This window comes from Sebastes fasciatus, chromosome 14 (assembly GCF_043250625.1).
Source record: "Sebastes fasciatus isolate fSebFas1 chromosome 14, fSebFas1.pri, whole genome shotgun sequence".
Taxonomy (NCBI): Eukaryota; Metazoa; Chordata; class Actinopteri; order Perciformes; family Sebastidae; genus Sebastes; species Sebastes fasciatus.
In genome coordinates, this window is record NC_133808.1 from 30,508,185 (window position 1) to 30,524,764 (window position 16,580).

Below are 16,580 nucleotides of genomic sequence, written 5' to 3' on the forward strand. Positions count from 1 at the left end.
TTTTTTTTTAGGAGGCTAAAATATGTTTTTTCTGCTGCTCCTGTCCTCTTCAAAGCCACCAGACTACATTCACAAAAGCAGTAATTTTACCTCGCAGAAAACAAGAGTGTAAATAAAACAGTTTCAGTTATTTCCAAACTTCCAAGCACAACAAACTCAGCTTGTGCTAGCATTCACATTATTCTTAACCTTATTGATTATTACTGCTTTTTGCTAACGACTGAGTGGATGGTTCTATTTGAAAACCCGGAAAAGAACGCCCCTTTTAAGAAAACTACAATAGGTATGATGACATCCAACAAACAGCTTTATCCTGTGAGGCTGAAACCTATTTCAGAACACACATTATCAATTAGTTAAACTCTGAACTAAAAGACCCTACTGTTGGAATTGATCTGTATTTATGTGATATATAAGTGAGAACAAGTTGTCTTCTTTCATCCCACTTCTAGTGTTTCCTGCACCTCTCCACTGCAAGCGATCTAACATGGGAAAAAAAGCAATAATCTCATAAAATGACCCTCACATTAATAGACACGTCTCATGCACTATGCTGCCACTAGTTCACCTTACCCACTGCCATGACCCCTTCAGTTAATCCCACCGTGCTGCTGCATCCTGTAATATCATTTTTATATCTTTTTTTTTTTTCAAACATTCATGCAATCCTACCAAACCTTCCAAGAAAATATTAAAAAAAAGATCCAGTTGAATGAAATCCCAATCTTCCACTTTTTAATCCTTGAAATGAAATATTTCAGCATCTGTTTTGTTTATGTAAAATGTGCACATAAACATCACAAGAGCTGGCTCAGAGCTGCGAGCATATGTAGAGCATCAGGTAACACAGTACAGTGTTTAATTACATCCCTGGCTGGTGGAGATGGCCCGTACTGAACTTGTCCCCTTGCACACGCTGCCAGATGTCGAGTTCACATGACAGTAACTGCGATCCCCTCCACACGCACGCACACGCACACACACACACATGCCATTGTCTTCAGTATTAATGTGAGCTGGACCTTACCCTCTTGACATGGCTTGATTCATGTGGGGATGAGACACAGATACTGAATACTTGATGAGCCGGGAGAAAAAGAAAAGAAGTGGAGGGGTGGGGTGGAGGTTAGAAATAGAGAGAGGCAGTCGGAGACGGAGGGAAGGGAGGGAGGGAGGGAGCAGAAAGGCGGGTGTCCACTCCCTCTCGCTCCACACAGCTTCAATAAGCCCTTGAGGTTGGGAGCCTTGATGGAAAATTACCTTGTGACCAAGAGGGGAGGTCGAGTCAGACTCCGCTCGTCCTGAGAAGCAGCGGCAGCAGCAGCAGAAGCAGCAGCAGCAGCAGCATCAGCAGCAGCATCCGTAGCAGCAGCAGCAGCAGCAGCAGAGGGAGGATGGATTGTGCATTCGGCTGATCGAGGTAGAGGTCATGGAGAAACTAAAAGGTCCCGCCGCGGGATGCACCACGGGCACCTGTGGATGGAGAGCCATGCTTCTCCCGCAGCTGAACAGGCAGTCCCTGTACGTGTACGGCAGCGAGATGGCCGTGGAGAAGGAGTGCATCCGCCAGCTGCAGAGCGGAGTCTTTGTCATCCACCCGTTCAGCCTCATGAGGTATTTAATATATCTGATAGATTCAGGCCAGTCCCGTGCTGAGACACCACTTTCAGTCGTACTGTTTCTTTAAAAGTTTCTGCAAGTTTCTCTAGCTGATTCTTTGCTTCCAGGGATTTGTTCTCTATATTAGAGTTGAAAAGGTCAGTGGATTAATTGATTAGTAGGGAAATAGAAAAATAATCTGCAACTATTTGGATAATTGATCAAAGAAAGGCAAACATTTTCTAGTTATAGGTTCTCAAATTGACAGATTTGCTGGGTTTTTTTCAGTGAATTGAATTTTTTTAGGTTTTGGAGTATTATTTAGGAGAAACAAGCATGTTGATGTCATGTTGAGTGTTTGTTGGCCATTTTTCAGTATTTTCTGCCTTTATTATAGACTAAACGATTAATCAAGAAAATAATCAGCCCACTCGCACAGCAGTTAGTGAAATAGTCACGAAATTTAATGTATTGATTTGTGTGCATAGACACGAATTTCACATTTTTTCAGATATGGTCAGCACGAAATCCATTTGTATGTAATCCACAAACTGGAAGTAAAAAGAGCGGTGGACGGGTGGGTCAAAAGACACGGTTCATGTCCCGGGTGAAACCAGAAGTCAAAGTTGATTTATTTGTCACGTAACTTCCGTACTTATGTTACAGCACTTCCGGAGTTATTTTAACCCAAACCACGATCTCTTCCTAAACCTAACCAAGTAGTTTTATTTTTAAAAGACTGGAGCAGAAATTGACATGTGCGTCACGTGTTGCTGGACATTTGTGGGAAAACGCAGGAAAAATACGTTGTTGAAGGTCGTGCTGAATGTCACGAAAAAAGGGGAAATTCTTGTGTATGTACACGAATCAAATAGATTCAATTTCATGACTAATTCACTAACTAATGTTGAAACAATTGTCAGTTGCAGCCCCTCTCCATATTACTTGCATGTTGCATCAATAATTAGCATTAAACATTAGTCAACAATGCAATAATTGATTATGATAATGATTTGTGTTGCACTTTTGCAAATGTGAAAACAAAAAAAACAGAAAAAGAGATGCAGTATAATTAGTATAAAATGTCATTAAATCAAAACAAGTAATCCTAAAATAATTCATAATCCATAATCAGTAAAGGTAGAATTACAAAGGATTATACCTCTTGAAATTCTAGTTTTCTGAAGTGATTGTTTGTTGCAGTAAAGGGTTATTTTGAAAAACAGCATGTGCATGACGCCACGTTGAGTGATATGAAAATGTGTTGGGCATTTTTCAATATTTTCTGCCTTTTTATAGACTACACAAGTGATCGATTAATCAAGAAAATTACTACTCAATAATGAAAATAATCGTTAGTTGCAGCTTCTTTCCATATTACTTGCATGTTGCATTACTAATTATCATTAAGTCAACAATGCAATAACTGATTATTATAATGATTTCTGTTGCGCTTTTGCAAATGTGAAAACAAAAACACAGGAAAAGAGATGCAGTATGCATAGTATAAAATGTAAAGAGCAAGTAAACATTCAGTCAAAACTAGTAATCTAAAATAACAGTTCATAATTGATAATCAGTAAAGGAGAGTTAAACAGGATTATACCTCTTGAAAGTCTCGTTTTGTGAAGTGACTGTGAAGGTGATACCGGAGGATTAAAAGGACAAAAACGGGTGGATCAAATGACTTCTTTAGGGATCTGTTTTTTGCAGTATTATTATTAGTTTGTAAGATGATCAGATGGAGTGAAATCAGAGAGGGAATGAAACAATCGGGGATCAGAGAGCAGAGTTATTTGATCCTGGTAATCGAACCTCGGCTGAGGAGATGTGCAGTTACAGTATCGGAGTATTTAGTGTGCACATGTCAGCTTGCCTTACAGGCTGCAGCACCGACTGTCTAATGAGTCCTTCTGGCAGATGAACTGAGACTTTCCACTACAATCCTACATGGAAAACAACATCTAAGGCATATGTTTTGTGTGATCTTTTCCCTGTAGGAGTTACTACATCATGTGCATGATGGCCATCACATTCTTGAACCTGATCGGGATTCCCATGGAGATAGCGTTTCTGGACGGAAACAACGGGCTGGCATGGGAAGGATTTAACGTGTTTTCAGACACGCTGTTCCTGATAGATGTGGCTCTGAATTTCCGTATGGGCATCATAGCAGAGGACGGCGAGGTGAGAGTGGCTGTACTCTATTTTCAGACACAATCTGGAAGACTATAATCCCTGCACAGACAAGCACATACAATCCATCTCTGCCCCATCTGTAATCTACTCAATACACGAAAGGCTAGATTAACAACCCCCCCCAACCCCCCTTCAGCTCCTGGACATGGGAGAAATTGGCACCTGCTGTTTGATTTTATAACAGGGATTATGATGTATTGGATGAATGAGGAGTATAACATTTCCAATTAAGTATTATGCAGAGTATATCCTGTTTGTTTTCATCTGCTCATACTCTGTGACCTCTATCTTGCCAATCACAAATGGCACATCTGTGGCGTTTACTCGGGACCGCACAAACATCTGGTTTTTGCGTGACTTATTCTCAAATCGGTTTCTGCCTGTTTGAAATATTCATGTACGTACTACGATGACAATTCAACGACGCTGGGAAGTTAAAGGGGTTGTTCGGGTGTTTTGAAGTGTGGTTGTATGAGGTACTTATCCATAGACAGTAGCTGGAGTTTGGAGAAACAGACAGGAGTACCAGTACGGGAGCAAAGCAACGTACTGCTGTGGACGGAGGCAGCAGCAAAACATATTTTAGACACCTAAAAAAATCAATATCAGTTAAATGAACCCAATATTTAGAATATTTTCACCACTTTACCTTGCCGTCAGACAGCCCTTTCTGATGGGGAACTGAAGCCGTTGTATCCATCTATGCTCTCTTCAAAGCCACCAGACTACTATTACCTTGCAGGACACGGGAGTTGCTGGTCTACCTGCAAGGTAAAATTGCTATTTTTTTTAGGCTGCGGCTAGAGCATATATAACGGCATGGAAACATGGATAGTATAGCTGTCTCACCGCAAGGTAAACCAGCGAAAATATTTCAAATACAGCATACACTTAAAGGGACTGTTTGTAACTTCTTACACGTATAAATCGGGTCGGTGTCCCATGCACGCTCGCGTGTGGTTACGCTGTTCCAACACAAACTACACGGAAGCACCAAAACCGCAAAGTTACATCTAGTGATCTTCCTGCTTCAGCCTCCTGACCACGGCCAGAGGACACAGGGGAGACCGTAGATTTGGACTCCAGGGCCGGAGTCAATGCTGCTCTGCTCCTCTGCCTGCTTGCCTTCACTCACACACCACGCTCGTTCTCACTCGCTCCACCTCTCACGTGCATGCGCGCACACTACACACTGCAGAAGACAGGAGTCTGAATCAGGAAAACACAGTATCAGCATTGATTCATGGAGAGACCTTCGTGTGGTCAGCTAACATTACTGCCAAGCAGGTGAAATATAGAGTGATATTGTGGTTTTAGCTGACGTGTGTCGCCTCACTATGTTGATGCTCGTTCATGTCTATGTAGAGCGAGCGCGAGCAACAGGACGCTGACTTTCGTTGACTTAACGGCCACAGGTGTCGCTGTTAACAAGCAATTTCTGATTCTTACATAGAGTTACATTTGCATAAATCTTTTTTTAGGTGGGCCTTTGTTTTAGGTATAAGCCGTGTTTCCACAGCATGATACGGCTCTGCTCGACTCGACTCATTTTTTGTACCAGGTCCTTTCCTCTATGCCACTGCAGATAGTACCCCCTCAGTGTAGGTGGGATTCTCATCTGATCACCGTAGCGACGGTGCATGAAACTGCTGTGACATCATATTCAACAGGACACTCGCTGAATCATTTCAATGGCAACCAAACAGAAACGTCTGCACTTCGTCAATTCTATGGCATAGTGCAGGGGTTCTCAACCTTTTGTAACTTGAGGCCCACTTCTGATGGTTAAAAAGAATTACGAGGACCACCTTCCCAAATAAATGACAATCTGGGCTATAAATATCTGTTATGCCGCTGTCAGGGGTAATGACCCACTGCCTGCCATTATGAATCCAAAGTATTCACCACACGCTTTGGAGCTTTTTACTGGTGCAGGGTTGTCTTCAACATCACTTTTTCGTTTCAAGAACTGCTCCATTTTGTGACATAGTATGCCTGTAAAGGGGAGACTCGTGGGTACCCATAGAACCCATTTTCATTCAGATATCTTGAGGTCAGCGGTCTTTGAAAATGGCCATGCCAGTTTTTCCTCGCCAGAATTTAGCCTAACTTTGGAGCGTTATTTATTTCCCGACAAGCTAGCATGAATTCCTTAGTTGTTCTAGTTTCATATGATACCAGTATCTTCACTCACGCTTTAAAACTGAGCCTGTTACAACCTCTGAAAGACAGAGTAGCGGCTGCCGGAGGTCTAACATCTATCCATTTGGCAGTACCTCCACGGCTCACACCAATGGGCCCAGTGGTTGAGAATAGCTGGAGTCGTGTACATTAGCTGCCATTTTTTTAAAATCTGGGACGAGTGAATTAATTATTGCTGTCGCTTTTGATGGTAGCTTGGCTATTTAAAAATCGCGGGTGGTTCGTGCAGGATTCTCTCTGACCAATCAGTGGTCTGCAGTGGTTTAACTCCACCTTCTAGTATCGGCTCGCTTGGAACCTCGACCGAGGTGGTACCAAGAATGGAGTGGTTGTATTGGTACCATCCACAATTTTTGCTAAATGCAAAAATATCTGTTCTAATGTGTAATGAACTGAACTGCTTGGTGGAAACGTGTCATCCTTGTTGCTGCTGCCCCCGTCGACTGCAGTACATCGCTTTGCTCCCGTGCTGGTACTCCTGTCTGTTTCTCTAAACTCCATCAACTGTAGGTAATACATCGACAATGGTACCTCATACAACCACACTGAGAAACACCTTTAATGTTAATTTTCTTTGAGAACACTGCTAATCTCATCCGACACCTCTGTCTGTGTGTCTCCCTTACAGTAATTTTGGACAAACGATCTCTCAAATATTGGTTCAAGTTCAAGTGTTTAATTATACATCTGATCGCACCGCACTGCGCAGCGTCTTCATCCATCTGCTCAATCTGGCTGCTCTGTTCTCTTTTTACAGGAAGCTATTCTGGATATCAAGCGGATCCGAGTCAGTTACCTGAGGTCATGGTTCATACCGGACGTTATCGCCGCGTTCCCGATCGGCTACATACTGCTGTTTGCGGTAATTATGAACACACTGTTGAAGCAGGAAATGTGCTGCAGTATTAGTCAGTTCACAGAACAATTATGCACTTAGTTTGACATGATTTGTTCATGGTTGTTTCCATTACTCTCTTTCTTTCTATTAGATATTTACATCTTGCGTAATGAATTGTAATCCAGGTACATTATGGGAATATAATGTAACATAATGGGAATTGTTTTGAGAGAAAACAAAAAGAAATGTTATTCCTTTTCTCTCAGCAACAGGTTTGTATTGTTTGCCTAAATTTATGTATCTTATGTAACTGTGATTTTGTGGTTTTGTATTTAAATAATAATAATTTAAAAAACCTACCAGCTACACTTAAAGTACAGAACGTTTTCACTTATAATCAGAACGAACAGGCTGTTGAAGCAGAAAACAGCCAACAGTGTGCTGCATTATTTCTCAGTTCACAGAACAATTATGCACTTCCTTTTACTTTACTATTTGTTCATGGTGGTTTATTATTAGAAACTTATGTAACACTCAGAGCAGTAAGAAGGTGTTTTACAGACAATAACCACTGAGGAAAAGACAATAAGATAAACACATGAGATGATTTGAAAACTTTCTTTTACGATTTTTAAGTTGTTTTCGTTGCTTCTTGCCATCAGACAGCCCGTTCTGACAGGGAACTAAAGGTGTTATATCGCCGTCTTCAAAACCACCAGACTCCATTCACTAAACCAGCATTTGGCTGGTGGCTGGTGTTCATTTCTAACCCTGGCGTCATCATACAGAAACCTACGTCAAGGTCACGTGGGATGAATAGATTGTTGTTGACTAAAACTATGAAGGATAAAAAATCACTGTGAAATTAAAATGGGTTTTCCATAATTTTTTGTATTAAGACTAAGACTAAATCTCAGATAGCTGCCTAAATTAACACTGGTCCTTAAAGGATGATTCCGGTTTATTACAACCTGGGTCTCTTTTTCAAAGTTTAGCTTCTGACATTGTTCTCAGTACTCACAAAGTGAGTTGCCTAGAACTGGAAACAGGAAGACATCGCTAAAGAGAAGTCGTAACAGCAGGAAAACACGAGCAGCCAGGTTTTCTTTATTTAGAAGGGAAAAACTGAAGTAAATAGTAAAATTATTACTCAAGCTGTCCATCGTTAATGTCCATCTCGGTAGAGCTGCAATGATTAGTCAATCGACAGAAAAATAATCTGCAACTATTTTGATAACCGATTAATCATTTAAGTAATTTTTCATGCAAAAATGGCAGAAAATGATGTTTTACAGCTTCTCAGATGTGGAGATTTCCTGCTTTTCTCTGTTTTATATCATATTAAACTGAATATTTTGGGTTTTTTGACAAAACAGGACATTTAAAGACTATGAAAAACAGATATGGACATTTGTCAGTATTTTCTGACATTTTACAGACCAAATAATCAATTAATCTAGAAAATAATCTGCAGATTAATCAATAATGAAAATTGTTTTTTTGGCTGGTGAGTGAAGCAAATAGCAGCCACTTGCATATTTTACCAGCATTTGGCTGGTGACTAGTGCTACTTTCCAACCCTGGCGTTATCAAACAGAAACCTACGTCAGGTCACGTAGGATAACGTTTTTAGAAGGGCTTGAGAAAATAGCATTTTGACGCTAAAACTTCGACCAAAATTTGAATATTTGGATTTGAATACATGAGGAACACCACTGGGAAGTTACAGAATGATATAAAAACCCAATCATCTCAAAAAACTCAAAATAATGGACCTGCCCTTTAAGATATATACGGTATGAACAGTGTGAAATGAATATGCTAAGATGTATAAAGTAATAATAGAAATTGTAATAATAAATCTGTCGTCTGTATTTTCATTACCCCAGGACTTACAATACCACAACGACGACAACCCGTCCAAGACCAACAAGATGATGAGGATCCTGATGTTCGTGCGGATCCTCAGTTTGATCCGGCTGGCTCGAGTGTCCCGGCTGGTCAGGTTCTTCAACGAAGTGGAGAAAGTAAGTTTAAACGCCAGACAAAGACCTCAAAGCTCACCTCTGAAATTCAATCAACCTTTCTCCTATACCTGCAGACGCCAGTTACCAGACCTGGCGTCCGATGACTAATCTGACTTTGAACACTTAACAATGTCATTTGTAAAACAAGAGCTGACACGTTGCTCTCTAATCAACGACATATTAGTCTAATTTTCTCAGTTTGCATTTTTCTAATTGCACCCAAACATTGGACTAAATTTACTGCATCTCAAAGTCACTTTGCTGAATCTCATAATGAAACACAATATATCGTGGAAAAAAATCTTGATGTTGCATAATGTATGTTGTCTGGAATTTGTGTGTAACTTCACGCCTTTAATCAGCTGCTCGCTGCAGAAACAAATGGTTTCTGGTGTAGGTTTTCGGTGTAGTGTAGTGGTGCTAACTGGACCCCTCTCGCTCTGGAAATAAATGTTTTCTACCCTCACTGATTTTTTCTAATTTCACACAGATAAATCTGTTTACTTAAATAATCCTCTTTCCCCTCTGTGAGCCATAAGGCCACAGCGAGCGCCCTGCAGAAGTTAATCTTGGTGAACTCGTCCATCACCGTTTTGTGCCAGGTCGTTTTTGGTCTTCCAGGTTTTATTTTGCCTTGAGCAGTCTGCCTCCATTAGAATCATCCAGCCACCGCAGTCGCTTCATCCTTGTTTCAGTTATGATGAGATATTGATAAATCCAACGGTGTGATGTTATGAGGCCAGAAGATGCCACATAACCTTCACAGGCATGCATTGTGATTAATTACAACCTGCAACCAGGTTCATAAGGATTGACTTGCTGTCATATAGTTATGACCCTTTGCTGTTTTTAGGCTGTATATGCTTTGACTTCCAGATGTTGCAGAGCTGGGAAACACACCTTGGGCTTTCCCCCAATCTTGCATCTTTGTCCTTTTGTGTCCCACAAAGTCAAGCAAAGCCTCACCATTTATTACAACTGGTGTTAAAGGTGTTTTCTTGTTGATGTGATGAATAGGGCTGCCCCTTCTGCATTCACACCAGATCAGGCGTTGTGCGGCGGTGTGGGGGAGTCACTGTAATGGCACATTAACTGGATGATTAATGTCTTCTGTTCCTTCAAGGCTGGGTTGTGCAGTTCTGGATCGCCAGTTACGTGATTGGCCACTGCAGCGTGACGTTGAAAAGTTGCTTCTGTTTCTTTTTTTCCGCCGGATTAGCCATTTTTTTAATGCTTTTTTCATGCTGAATGACTTATTTCTAAGACACTTATGAGCACATCTCTGGTAAACAGATTTAAAGTGGTGCTTTTGTGTGATTCTTTGTGGAGAAACAGCTAAAGAGAAGTCGTGACAGCAGGGCAAGAAACACGATCAGACAGGTTTTCTTTATTTGGAAGGGATAAACTGAAGCAAATAGTAAAATTATTACTCAAGCTGTCCATTGTAAATGTCCCTCACAGTAGAGCTGCAATGATTAGTCGGCTAATCAATTAATTGATCAACAGAAAAATAATTGGCAACTATTTTAATAATAGATTGAACTTTAAAGTCATTTTTCATGCAAACATGCTGTTTTCAGCCTCTCAAATATGTCGATTTCCTGCTGTTGTCTGTTTTATATTATATCAAACTGAATATCTTTGGGTTTTGGACTAAACAAGACATTTAAAGACATCTTCATCATCACCCACCAAAGCATCTCGAAATAACTTCTGTTATGATTTGACGCTATATAGAAATAAATTGAATTGAATTGAATTGAATTGAACCTTGGACTTTGAGAAACTGGGATGGACATTTGTCGCTATTTTCTGACATTTTATAGACCAATCGATTAATCTAGAAAATAATCTGCTGATTAAGTAGTAGTATTAGTTTCAGTCCTACATCACGGTTTACAGACCAACTGTAGGGGGACTTTGACTTTGAGGTACGTCTACACTCGTACACACAGAGAGATGAAGATAGGAGACGCTGAGCGCAGACAAAGGAGCATGTGCATGTGTGCAGGACACTTGGAGTATTCGCTGTTTTTTGCTATCGAAGCTCGAGAGCCCAAAAATGGTATTCAAGACGGCCCTAGTAATATTGCACACATCTCATCCTGCAGTGTGTCTGATTTCATTACCAAATGCCCTAAAGTCACCATGTTTCGCATCACCTTTTCCTGACAGGTGTCTAATGCAAACTTGGAGGTGGTCCGTCTCTTCTTCCGGATCTTGTCTCTGTTCATGATGATTTTCCTGCTGTGTCACTGGAACGGCTGCATCCAGTACTTCGTCCCCATGCTGGAGGAGTTTCCCACCGACTGCTGGGTTCGGAAAGAAAACCTGATGGTGAGACTAACTTCACAAAAAAGCTCTAGACAACTTCACCTCTTTAATAGATAGACTGTGAATGATGATGGTTGTTAACAGTGGTGGAATTTAACCTACTGCATTTATCTGACAGCTTTAGTTACTTCCTGTCCAGTGAAAACGATGTATCTCCAGATGTGTTGTTGTAGAATGTTTGTGATGAACTGAAGGATGAAGTGTTCCTTTATGTGTTGAGAAAATCCTCCTCCTTCTGAAGCTAAATAAACTCTTTAAAAAGCCTCTTGGATCAGCTGGAAAATGCATCGACACAAAGCTGAAAACAGGCTGTTTTTCTGACTTTTTAGAGATACGTGGTTCTCACAGGACAGCGACGCTACAAACATATGTTGATCTTATAGACCATGATGCATTGCTGCAGATTAAACTAGTCCACAGGATTTAAAGGAGTTAAAATGCAACATACACATTAATGCAGCAGTAAAATTAATCCAGAAACATCAGATATAATAGTAAAACACAAACAGGGAACATATTATTGCACATTCAATACTTTTACTTTAAGTACTTTGATAATACTTACCATAGTTTTACTGTAGTGGTGTATTTTCACAGTGTGGTATTAGTACTTTTACTTAAGTAGAGGACGTGAATACTTGTTTCACCACTGGTTATTAATGAGGTGTTGAAAATGAATGAACTATTTTAGTAATTGAGCAATTTCTGAAATTGTTATAGATCATATTTCACCAAAAAAAACTTGTAGTGGTGCTTTAAACATCTATACCACACGCTGTAGTTTAAATTCATGTGAATATTTGTTGTTGTTTTGTTGTTTTGAAGCTCCAGATCAACAAAAAGTCTCACTAATAATTATGAAAATGTTTCTCCCAGAATGCCACAGTGATCGTGAAGTACTCCTGGGGAGTTTTCCGAGCTCTCTCCCAGATGGTCGCCCTCTCATATGGCTCCATGGACGCACCAACAAGTGAGAGTTATAGATTTTATCGCTAAAAACAGCACAGATGGATCACATTCTCCCTCAGATATAAATACCCACCACGTCACAGTAAGAGTTTCGATCGGTGTCTTGTTCTCCAGATTATGTCGAAATGTGGATCGTCATGGTCAGCATGGTGTCGGGCTGTCTGATGTACACCGTCCTCGTGGCCAACGCTACGACCATGATTGCTAACATCGACCCGGCCGCCAAGGAGTACAAGAGCAAGGTGAGAGAGTACATCTCAGTAGTAAACGAGTCAATGTGCTCAGTAATAGTATTATTTTAGCATATTTGAGTTGCTTTAATCTAATCTAGGGAGAGAGATTCATGCAGCATTTTTCATGTGATATTTATTTAATTTCTTATTAATATATTCAATCAGTTATTTATTTATTTCACTGCGTATTTATTGAAATAATCAAGTCCCAGTGAGTCGTTTTCATAGTAGGTCACCCCCTCTCAAATCCCTCGCTGCTCAGCTTTCACATTAGTAAAGTTGTTCCGCACACTTGCGTCATCATCCACTTGTATTTGTTTTTGTTGAGATCAGCTGTTCTAGTGGCGGAGCATCATGAAACACTTCATTGATAGAAACTTGAGAGAAACTTGGCAACTAAAACTCACCAAAACCGTCGTCGTTAGTCTTTCCAACAATCACCAACTGGTCGAAATAAACACTTATTTCACCAAGTTTGATGTGAAAATATGCCGACTCTACACTCTGTTTTCCCCCCCCCGCTGTCTTTCTCTCTGCCCACTGAGCAGCTGAGCGTCTCTCGTTCTTCGGAGGCAGATCATTAAATTAGCTAATTAAAATATGTTATATAACTACGCCCAACCCCGAATGCAAATTTACAACACAGATCCACAGGAGGCTTTTTTTATAGGTTAAAACAGAAAGAAGAAAAGTATTTTCTTTTAACTTTTTATTTTCTTTTAACTTGCTAAATAGTTTAATATACAGACTTTTGTATAAAACTGACATTTCATTCTAAAAGGTGTTTCTGACAGACCATGATGCATCTGGCTTTGAGCTGCAAAGATGTAAACATCAATCATTTATTGTAACTTCAAATCCCAACGTGCGAAATGAAACTATGCGATTATGATTAAATATGCAGCTTGAGTAGATCTTAGCTCTGTAACGCTGTGTGTCATGTACTGTATGTACTGTATGTACTGTACGTGATGGGAGGTGGAGCGTGAAAACACTGTGTCTTCCCACAGATGAGCCGTCTGGAGCACTACATGACCTTCATGAAGCTCCCACCAGAGCTGCAGCTTCGTATCAGCAACTACTACCAGGCTCGCTACGGAGGGAAGTGGTTCCAAGAGAAGGACGTCATGAACACGGTGTCCTCAGCGCTCAAAGAGGTACAGCTGTGGTTCATCTGGGTCTTTGTTCATCTTTATTTATAATAATCTTAATATTTTAATTTATTTTGCAGCAAATCCTGATGGTGATGTGCAGCCGGCTGCTGAGGAAAGTGCCAATGTTTCAGGCCAGAGACGAAAACTTCATCAACGCCGTCCTCCTCAAACTGGACTACGAGGTTTTCCTGGAAGGAGACGCCATCGTCCGACAGAACGTCCCAGGCGACCGCATGTTCTTCATCGACCACGGCCAGGTCCTCCAGGAGACCGACTCCTACGAGAGGGAGCTGTGCGACGGAGACTTTTTTGGGGGTGAGTTGGATTTACGTCTGATGTCACTTTTTGTTCTGGATAATCCTCAGAACTCACTGTGAGCAGTTTTTACCGGAACTGCTCTCGACCACAGAAAGCGTCCCTGTGAGAACAGCTGACAGCCTGTCCTGTGGATTACCTACAGGAACACGGATAATGTTTCTAGGAAAAGATGGTGCTGTTGTCATTTTTTGAGGTGCTGAGACAGATGTTTCAAAACCTGGACAAATAAAACCTCTAGAGGTAGCTGATTTAATTTACTCAGTTTGTGTATAGAAGAGAGAGGCTGGTAAATATGGAGGACGGAACCTGCCAAAATCAAAAATAAATAATTAAATATCATTAAATGTAGCAAAAATAATATAAAAAATAAATGTACACATTAATTAATTGATAAAATGTGTGTTTTAATTGGCTTCTTTATTTATTTATCTTTCTATTAATTTCCTTATTTATTCACTTTTCTGTTTAATTTGTCCTTTTATTTATTTATATATTTACTTTTATTAAAAAAATATATATTTTTATTTATTTTTTATTTATTTTATATTTATTTTTAATGTATGTATTTATTTTTGTATTTATCTATTTATTTATGCGAAATTTTCAATTTGTATTTCATTTTGCAAATAAGGGGGCAGTTAATAAAGTAAAATAAATAAATACAAAATGAATGCAAAAATAAATAAATAAATTGAAAAATTAATAAAAATAAATACATAAATAAATAAAAGGGAAAATTGAACAGAAGAGTAAAATCAATAAGGGATTTTAATACAAAGATAAATAAATAAAGAAGCAAACTGAAACTGAAATATCAAGTTATGTCACTTTTGATCAATTAATTAATGGCTACATGTATTTTTAATATTATTTTTGCTGCATTTAATGACATATTTATTTATTTATTTATTGAGTCATTTATTTATTTATTCATTAATTTGGCAGGTTTCATCTTCCACAGGTAAAGACTGTACAAAAATAAACCTTAATCAACTGCCATAAGGGCATTTAGTATCTTAATTAGTTAACATTACTGCTGTGAGATGGCAGTAAATGATTCATGGATTTAGATTTATTGTGATTTTTCATCGCTCAGCATTCGCTCACATGTACACACAAATACTGGACACAAGTTTATTTGCATAGGTCAGCAAGATGCCTGCTTTAAAAAACAAACCAAAGTGAATAAATCTATCTTTTCCAATTTGGGGGATTTATTTAATTCTCCGGCTTTAAGTGGGAACAGGTCCTAATCTTTTTGGCAGCAAATCTCCGCAGCGTTTAGAGCTAAGCAGGCTTCCCGAAACAACTCAGCTAAGTCTGGTTATTTAATTTAGGATTAATTGTCAGACCTCATCCCCCCGTCATTAGGGTTTACTCGCTCATTAACCACGCTCTTGTGGTTCCCCTCTGTGTGTACAACAGAGACATGCGTGCTGACCAAAGGCAAACATCCGGCCACAGTGAAGGCGCTGACCGACTGCCAGTGCTTCTCTCTGTCCTGCGACGACTTTCACGATGTGCTGGAGGGCTTCCCAGATGTCAAGAAGGACTTAGAAAAGATGGTTCAGCTCAACTCAGATGGTGGACTTGTGTAAGACCAAAAACAGTATTTGAGACCTTTTATTACTGTACGCAAAGGACAGGAGATTTCCAGGACATGTTATGTGATTATGTGATGGACAGTAGGACTGTTACTGATTCCTCGTGTGGACAGGAGTTGGACACTGATGAGCAATATATTCTGACTGGTATTTATTCAGTCTTGTGATCCATCAGCAATAAACAAAGACCTCAACAGTAGAGACGATCAAACGTTTGATCTCTGCTTCCTTGTTGATGCTGCGATTTAGCGTTGATGTTTGGAAAGTCAATGCATACCTTAGTGACAAAACAAGAAAGGTTCGGTAAGTCTTAAAGTCTGGTTTCATACAACTTCGGCATTATTTTTCGTAGCTTTGCCGATTGTTTATATCAGTAAAAACTCGGGATGCACCGAAAATTCTGGGCCGATACCGATGTTTAATAATAATTTGGCCGAGAGCCGATACCAATGTTTTTGTTGATTTTGTTTTTGCTGTTATTTATTCCCATTTTGTTGCCAGGGAAACAAAGACCTCTTCATTATAAAAAATCATTCAGCATTTCATTACACTGTCTTTGAATGCATTGGCATTTTTAATTTTTATTTTTTATCCATCCGAGAGAACGACGCCTTCCGTGATCTTTTAACTACGGACTAGTTGGCAGAACGCCGCCTGGGAGCGGATGGAGAGCTCTGCTCTGCTGGAGCAGCCTCGGGCCTTGCTGCCTCAGCTGTCCTACGGCGGACTACGATGCGGCGGCCCCGACGTGCTGCTGCACTCTGCTCACCCTGGACTGGATGCCGGTATCCCCACCCCTCGTTTGGACTGACAGGCTTCTAGTGACACATTACGCACACACGAGGTTCGTTCATCCAGACCGCAGTGAGTGTTTTTAAGAAATCTTGTAAGTCATTGTTTTACTGCTTAATTTTTCAACGTTTTACTCACAACCATCATTAAGATTCATCGTCTGGGGACCATGAATGTCTGTACAAAATTGCAATCCATCCAATATATGTTGAGATATATTTCAGTCTGGACCGACGTGGTGGTCCAACTGTCCTCAGGATGGCTTAGATAAGAACCCACGTTGTAATAAAGGATAACAGTTAACAAACAAA

General features: G+C 40.0%; 1 protein-coding gene across 2 annotated transcripts; it reads left to right on the top strand.

The window, feature by feature from the left end:
* Positions 1–1,184: 1,184 nt before the first annotated feature.
* Positions 1,185–16,573, top strand: LOC141781882 (potassium/sodium hyperpolarization-activated cyclic nucleotide-gated channel 4-like). 2 transcript variants are annotated; one of them, XM_074657830.1, is made up of 11 exons: positions 1,185–1,614; positions 3,600–3,786; positions 6,758–6,862; positions 8,728–8,865; positions 11,041–11,202; positions 12,076–12,169; positions 12,283–12,410; positions 13,412–13,558; positions 13,633–13,870; positions 15,299–15,482; positions 16,079–16,573. In XM_074657830.1, exons 1-10 carry the CDS (start codon positions 1,430–1,432, stop codon positions 15,469–15,471), a joined length of 1,557 nt encoding a protein of 518 aa, XP_074513931.1. In that variant the 5' UTR covers positions 1,185–1,429; the 3' UTR covers positions 15,472–15,482; positions 16,079–16,573. The 2 variants fall into 2 exon arrangements, with proteins under 2 accessions (XP_074513931.1, XP_074513930.1); XM_074657829.1 differs by having other exon boundaries at positions 15,299–16,572.
* Positions 16,574–16,580: the final 7 nt, after the last annotated feature.